The following is an 8,205-nucleotide window of genomic DNA, read 5'->3' on the forward strand; positions in this document are numbered from 1 at the left end:
GGAATAGGAATCTTAACTTTATTGACTGGAATAACAGAACAAAAAAGTCAGCAGGCTCATTTGGTCTTGCAGTGTCATGTGGTGGTGCCAGCAGTGCTTTAGTGCTAGCCTGAGATGGGTTCAACCTGAAAAGCAGCTGCTTAGATTTGAAGAGTAATCAGGAATGGTGTGGTCAGCAGGAGCAGGGAGGTCATTCTGCCCCTGTACTCTGCACTGGTTAGACCACACCTTGAGTATTGTGTTCAGTTCTGGGCCCCCCAGTTTAGAAGGGACATCGAGATGCTTGAGCGTGTCCAGAGAAGGGCGACGAGGCTGGGGAGAGGCCTTGAGCACAGCCCTACGAGGAGAGGCTGAGGGAGCTGGGATTGGTTAGCCTGGAGAAGAGGAGGCTCAGGGGTGACCTTATTGCTGTCTACAACTACCTGAGGGGTGGCTGTGGCCAGGAGGAGGTTGCTCTCTTCTCTCAGGTGGCCAGCATGGTCTAGCCTTGAGCTCTGTGGTAAAGGGTTGGACTTGATGATCTGTGAGGTCTCTTCCAACCCTGATGATACTGTGATACTGTGAAAGCACAACCGAGACACTACGTCATATGCAATATAGGAAATAACTGATGAGTCAATCTCAGCTGTGTGCTGCGCATTTGCTTCGCAGGTACCAACATTCCCAAACCCTCTTTACATATTGTTCATACTCATAACTGGCATGAAATGATCTGCATCTTCAGATAGCCATTGCCAGTTGAGGTCATCAGTGACTACGTGCGATGCTAAACGCCACAGAGGCACATGGCATATCTGAACACACAAGTCTGATGTCAGACATCTGTGTTTCTCATCTCTTGTTCAAAACAAGCCCATTCTTAAGGAGAGGCTAACCTCACTTGTATCAGTAATGCACTACGGCTGTGCCTTAATCTTTTCTTAACAAGCAGTTTAGGTTTGGTCTTGTTAATCAACACCCACCCTGTTGCTTGCTTTGTTTTTGTTCCAGAACATAGGAAACTTGGCAATCTGACTGTGACAGTGAAGAAGACCATCCCTTCTCCAGAAGCAATACAGCTCCTCTACCAACGCATGAGATACGAGTATGAGTTTTATTACTACGTCAAAGAACAGTTCCACCTGCTAAAGCGCAAATTTGGACTGAAGTCTCATATCAGGAAACCACGTCCCAGGCCTGAGTTCTTCATCCCTTCTCCCCTGGAAACAGAGGAGCCAATAGATGATGAGGAAGAAGATGATGAAAAGTGGCTAGAGGATATCTATAAAAGGTGATGGAGGGAAGAGCTATCCCTTCTCTTCTGGTGACCCCCTCCAGCTTTCTTAAGATTTTAATTATTATTAAGAGTAATTCCTTAAGGAACTGAGTTAATGCGCAGCAGCATTGAACCAAAATGGAAGAAACCATTCCCACATGCTGGGGCCATCAGGAGATACCTGGTTTTGCAGGTTTGCTTGTTGTATGTTGTTGGCTCTATAGCACCCTTGCTGGAGCATAGTCCGAGAGAAGTATCTATTGTCTATCACAAAATAACTTTTGAAGTACCCCGATAGTCGTCTGAGAATCTGCAAAACATTAAAGAACAGATTAAGTGGTCTTGCAAAGTAAATTTGACAGGCTGCTCTCTTCTCCAGAAACAAGTCTTCATTGCACAGTGCTGCAGTGTTAACTACCAACAACACGAGCTATGAGCAGCAACCCATGTGAACACCTCTTTCTGCCCACAGCACACTCGTGTCCCTGTAGTACCATCAGAGCCCTTGCTGCCTCTCTGCATGCCTGAGGATAAGAGGCTCGTCAAGGCTCTCCTGTGCAGGAGCAGTAAGGCTGCTATTCTGGAAAATGAGTGTTATAAGGCAAGTGGCAGGAATCATATGAGTTTGATAAACCCTTCTAGTTTATAGAATGATAAAATGGCTTAGGTTGGAAGGGACCTTAGAGATCATCCACTCCAACCTCCCTGCCATGGGGAGTTCATAGAGTGGAAAAAGTTACTAGGTCAGTAAATGGCATCAGCATATGAGAAGTTTACACAGTAGAGTTTTGTTTCTGCAGTTGGGTACACTTCTGTTGGACTCTGAAGGAAAAGGTGCAGCATACCCTTTCTGTGTTCAGGAAGGGTATTTGTAGATGTTTACTCTTCCTGTGGTCACAAATAGAAGGAGATACAGAAACAGTTATTCAGTTAAAAAATGGTGATCTGGAACTCCTGGTATTTTTGTGATCACAGAACTTTGTTGCTCACGTCTGAACCTGAGCATGGCTGCATTTAGCATGGCTAGAGTTAAAATTAGCGAGGTGGACACACACAATTTCTCTGACTGCAATGCATCAGAATGATAAAGAAAAGGAGGTATGCTCTGTGGAACCAAAGCTGACTTAATGATACGTTGTTAAGAGAGTCACTGTCAAAGTTGCCCTTGTTAATCACTACAAGTGTTAGCAGCAAACACTAGAGAGGGGATGGGTGGAGCCCGGGAGAGTAAAAAGGAATCATTCCAATATGTGACATGCTGTTGTTTAAGGTGTATGTCCTCGGGCTTCCCTGTGGTAAGTGGGCTGGGCAGAAGTGACAGCCTTGCAGGCAGAGCTACTTTCCCACTGGCTTCATAGCAAAATAGTGGCAATTTAGAGGTCTTGGTGAGGCCTTGACCTCTCGTGCTCCATTTTTGCCAGATGTTGGACTAGTAGAGGATAATCTTAATTAATTCATAGAATCATAGAATCAACCAGGTCCTAGAGCATAGGAAAGAAGCTGGGCTGAGGAGTATCACAGTATAACCAAGGTTGGAAGAGACCTCATAGATCATCAAGTCCAACCCTTTACCACAGAGCTCAAGGCCAGACCATGGCACCAAGTGCCACGTCCAATCCTGCCTTGAACAGCTCCAGGGATGGTGACTTCACCACCTCCCTGGGCAGCCCATTCCAGTGTCCAATGACTCTCTCAGTGAAGAACTTTCTCCTCACCTCGAGCCTAAATTTCCCCTGGCGTAGCTTGAGGCTGTGTCCTTTCGTTCTGGTGCTGGCCACCTGAGAGAAGAGAGCAACCTCCCCCTGGCTACAACCACCCTTCACGTAGGAGCTGCAGCACCTTGCCAGGATCAGTCCCAGTAACACTGCAGGGGCGATATACCTCTGTCTAAATCCCGTCCTTTATCAAACATCTTCTGGGCAGTTTTTGCTTCCTGTTCAACGCCTGCCTCACCAGCATCACTGCTATCTGCAAGGTCATGTTCATGTTTCAGTTTGCAACAACAGGCAGAAGTTATTTTGTGATGGACAAGGCACATCGACTCAGGCTAAGCTCAGACGGGCTTTACAAGGGTTTCCTCTTCTATCAGCCTGTTAAGAGCCAATAAACATAGCCCATCTTCATCACCAGTCCGTTTTTACTGTACCTACGCACAGAGAACGAAGATAAAGAAGCATAATCATGTTAAGATAAGGTCCTAACTTAGAGAATATATTATGTAGAAGATTCTGTTGTCATTATTAACGTTGCAGGCTGGTGGTAGCAATGCACTTGTGTGGGGGAGCGCACGTTGAAGTCGGTTGAAAATGGCACAGGTAACAACTAACATATTAGCTAAAACCTGAATCTGCTGCGTTGTATATTTTAAGTGGTTTCTATGAAATTACATTGAAAGAGTAATTAATAGTTTACACACTGTGGAGTTGTTATATTTGGAAAGAAATCTAATATTCTCAGCTTTCTGAAGTTCTGTTTCAATCCTTGCCACCACGGTAACAGAATAATCAGTCACGTAACTCATTCCTCCTTCCTGCAAGTTCATCTCTTTGTTTAATGGCATTTTCAGCTATCATTACATAGAACCTAAATACAAAACCTGTTCAGTCGTTGACTTGCTATAGGTTTCAGTGTTGTTTTGTTTTTCATACCAAACGACCTGGCCTCTCCTTTTTGAATGGTACTTCATAAATTTATCTGGCAGGAAGCATCAAAGGTTCCTGGTCCTACAGCCTATTTGTCTGCCTTGAGATCTGTTTTACTTAGTTGTTCAAAGGTACGTTTTAAGCTGGTTAATCTTTGATTTATTTATTGAAACTTTTCAGCACATTCCAAATTCTAAGTTGCTCAGGAAGAAGTTGATTTAAATGATTATATTTTGATCTGATGAATATTTCTTATTAAACCAAAAAAAAAAAGAAATAAAAAGAAATATCTTTTTTTTTAAACCTTTATCCCATGACAGCTTTGTAGGAAGTGCCATGCATGTGCTTGTAAATCTTTGTGGGGGGAAACAGGTGGGTGCTTCAACATGTATGAAAATAAGAAAACATATTGTGCACACTAGCTTAGCTATAAATGAAAGCAACCTATGTTTTTGGGATGGAATATTCTTTAACTTATTCACTACTATCTCTTGAAGTATAAATAAGCCATAGGACTCTATTTTTCAGTCCAGTGAAGTTGAAAAAGAAAACTTGTCCATTTCTTCTTAGCACCATAGTCCACTCGCTTGCACTGCTTTTCTTGCCTGGGTGCAGCAGCCGTGGGTAGGCTGTTGGATCAGCACCTGGCAGAACAGGATTGGATACAGCACAGTTTGTCATCTGAAAGTTATACTTCAGCAGAGAGATTGAGGCAGGTGGTTTTTAGGTCCCAAACTGCTGGAAGTGTGCGAGTGAAGTCAGGATTATTTTACTGACCTGAGATGTGCAGTAAGTACTTTGATATATGTTGTCTCATGTGCTTTGTAGCTGCTAAGTATAAAGAAGTTTTATCTGAGAGAGAAAGGGCCTATCCACTGAATTCGACTAGATGTGTTATTTGATGGGCTGGCATAAGAGCTCCAATAGTCCAGAGTGATGTTGTGATGTAAGTGAAGCCTCAGGGCCTTCACAATAGAGAACCAACTGTTGTCAAAATGCAGCATTCTGGAAAAAAATCACTTTTTGTCCTACGTGTCAAGTGACAGTGAGAAATGGTGCAGGTTTTTGTTCCTTCCCATGTAAATTGTGCTGATGATACAGTCCTGAGTTCAAGTATCTGAAATGTTCTGTACTTCTGTGTAGAAAGGTGACTTGGCAGAACTGAAGGTGTGTGGAACTGGTGGTGTACTTCAAGCATTTCCATTTCTCTGCATTTCTTTATTGTTGGAGCTTTGATGAATTGTTTGAATGTTATCATGTAGAATGGTACATAGTACTATAAAGACACCACAAATTTAAACACTGGAGAGTAGACCTGTGTATTCTAACCATTGGATTCTTCCTTCTTTCAATACTTGATGTAATAAAAAATATTTAATATAAAGGTAGAATTTTTTTTTTTACTAACAGAAGAAGCCACACTGCATTCCAACTTGAGTCCTCTTATCAAATGAGAAAACATTGTCTACCAAAGAGTAAACCTCTACAGCCTCTTAAAACTTAAAGGTCTGTAATTCCCAGCTAAGGATAGTGGTGATCTGATCTTTTCCTCCATTTTAAGAAAAGGAACATCTGTGATGTTAGACCACAGCCTAAAACAACACAGCAACATTTTTGAGAGCTGGAATACTGTAACACAATACCACAGCATTCCTTCTGTTTTATTTTTAAGGAATCAGCCTTTACTGCAGAGAGTTCAGCAAACATATAAAGCTGCTGGCTGATCAGCCTGCTTGCATGATGCAAGACCAGCATAAGGAACTGAGCGTAGACCTCCATACACAGACTGTGTGGGGGAAACAAGGAAGGTGTTATCGAGCCTTGGAAGTGCTTCTCCAGTGGTGTTGGGGACCACTTCTGAAGTATCTGTCCCAGGGGAGTGTCTGCAAAGTTGAGCTCTGCTTTGCTGACCATAGGTTTAATGGGAAGGGTGCTGGAAAACAGCTCTGTGAGAAACAGCCATCGAGGGGTGAAAAAATCCCTTGCAAAACGTTAGAAGTGACTGGGAAGGCAGAAGTTAAACCTGAACTCACTTCTGTCATACATTTTATTCGGTTTGCCTAGAAATGTCATTGCATGCCAAGCTGCAGCATGAAGTGATCATCAATGTGATCAGCTGTGTGGAAGCCTGGGCACACCATGCTGGTCGTGTCCCAGCACCAGTGTCTGATGCTGGCCTATTGCAAGAGCCTGGGGATGGGGTGGAATGCTGTTCTGCAAGCAAAAGAGGATGGGGAAAGGGGGGGAAGTTACCTGCAAATATGTGTTTGGCCTTTTGGGTGCTGTAAGATGGTAAGATCTGACCAGTGGTATATTTGATTGTGGATTTTGAATATAAACATGTGGATTTCCTTTCCCAAGTATGTAAAGGAAGAATGCAAGTCTGGCTTTGTATTTAACTGATTGTGGCTGACAGGGTAAGTTAGTAACACTACTGCTAGGCAGGCATGGTTAGGAGTGTGCTTTATGCAAGCATTGCCATCCTTATGTTTCCTTCTTTGGATCTGATGGACAAAAAGGCTGATGGCAAAGAATTCTGCTATGCTGCAGGGGAATTTGTACTGTGAAATGTAAAGATTGATCAGGAACACGTGGAGGCAGTGCTGTTCAGGGTTAAGAGGAATGGTCTAAGTGGTAGGGTAACAGAAAGCACCCAGTGGAATTACTATACAAACTGCTCACTGTCTTTCTGGCTTTGGTTTACCTGGAAAACTTGAGACCATGTTTCAAAATTAAACGCTGCTTCAAATTGCAACTTGCATTGGTAGCTTTCTCCCCTCCTCCCCTCCCCACCTCTTCTGTGTGCTTCCAAATTGCCACTCCGTCCCAGAAAACTGGCAGAGTATAAGCACGTAGGCCATTCCTGCATCTCATGTGCAGGAGGTGATCTAAGACATGGATCTGATCCTTCAGCAAACCATTTTCCAGGCTGAGCTGTAATGAGCTGAGTGAAACAAATCCTGCTGCTAGTGAGCAGAGTAATGTTTGGTTACTTCTTGCAAGGGAAAGTTACTCCTGCAGTGTCCTGGCTTAACACAGCCTGCTCCCACAGTGCCCCTCCCCACACACAGGCAGGAGGGGAAGTGACACAAAATAACTCTGAGCCGAGATAAAGAACGCAATGAAATAATGCATCGTGTGGTTACCTTAACCTGTTTGCATAAAAGCACAGCAAAATGCAGAAGCAGCAGCAGAAGCCAGCAACCTGCCCCCAGTCTGCAGCCTGTCCAGCAGAAACAACCCCAAAACCTGAAAACAGCAACCAGAGCAGGAAGCCTCTCATGTTGCCATCTGAATTTCAAGCTCCATGGTGTTTTGCTTCAGCCAGCACTCTGAAACTGGCATGGCAACAGCATGGGATTGAATATCAGCTGCACATGCAACTCAACCCATGACGTAGTTTACCCCTTTACCAGACCAAGATGATACTGGAGCAAAAGCCAACTACATCTCTGTCATGGTAGGCCTGATAGGCCAAAAATGGGCTTATCCATGCCCTAGCTTGCCCAGGCATGGTTTTCTGCTCCCCCCCGCCCCCTTCTGCTGTGGGGAGAAGCAACCGTGGGAAAGAGGACAAAAGACCTGGAGCCACTGAGTCTAAGGACTCTGGCTTGTCCAGACATGTTCCCCTGCTCCCCTTCCTTCTGTGCTGGGGGAAGCAACCCGAGGAAAGGCCAGTGAAAGCCCTGGCTTCACCTAATATGGTCAAGCTTGGCAAAGTGCCATTTTGATTGGCTAATCTATGTCCAAAGGCCCTTAGTCTCGGGATGGTATTGAAAAAAAGGATGAGCACATAGCACAGTGCTGCTGCTGCTGCCTCATTGCATCCTGAACTGCCTGGGAACTCCACTGCCTCAAGTTTACCAGCAGCAGGCTCTAGATGCCTGCATAGCCAGCTTGACACTGTGCCAAGCCTGCACATGGCATTGCATCCTGCCTGCCCCTCTGCAAGGCTGCTGCTGAATCAGGAATCAGGAGGAACCAGGTCAGAGACTATGTTATAGACTCCCAGCTTCCTCAGAAAAGAGCCTGGGAAACTCCAAAGCCTCTAACAGCTTTGAAACCACCAACAGCAACCCCTCCACGTGCTTTGGGTGATACTATATTTTGTGACTAAATACTTAAACCTCTTGTAATACACTAATTTGCCTTCTGCCAGGAGCAGAAAGAGCTTCCTGTGTCCTCTAGTGTCTAAGCTGTATAATCAACTGCATGCAGTGTAATCAGCCACAAGAATCTTCTCTCCCAGTATAATGCTTGCATTTGCCACTTTAAGAACTAACTGCTCTAGTCCTGCCTGTTCCCTGC

At 44.4% G+C, this 8,205-nt stretch overlaps 1 protein-coding gene across 1 annotated transcript in view; it reads left to right on the forward strand.

Annotated features, from left to right (window-relative positions):
* The window catches only part of UST (uronyl 2-sulfotransferase), a 178,722-nt gene extending 173,441 nt beyond the window's left edge, over positions 1-5,281 (forward strand). The window contains exon 8 of the mRNA XM_064158284.1: positions 991-5,281. Coding sequence (XP_064014354.1) covers positions 991-1,274 — 284 coding nt within the window. The 3' untranslated portion in view covers positions 1,275-5,281. The remainder of the gene's footprint in view (positions 1-990) is intronic.
* The last annotated feature ends 2,924 nt before the right edge of the window (positions 5,282-8,205 follow it).

Source organism: Pogoniulus pusillus, chromosome 18 (genome assembly GCF_015220805.1).
Source record: "Pogoniulus pusillus isolate bPogPus1 chromosome 18, bPogPus1.pri, whole genome shotgun sequence".
NCBI classification, from domain to species: Eukaryota; Metazoa; Chordata; class Aves; order Piciformes; family Lybiidae; genus Pogoniulus; species Pogoniulus pusillus.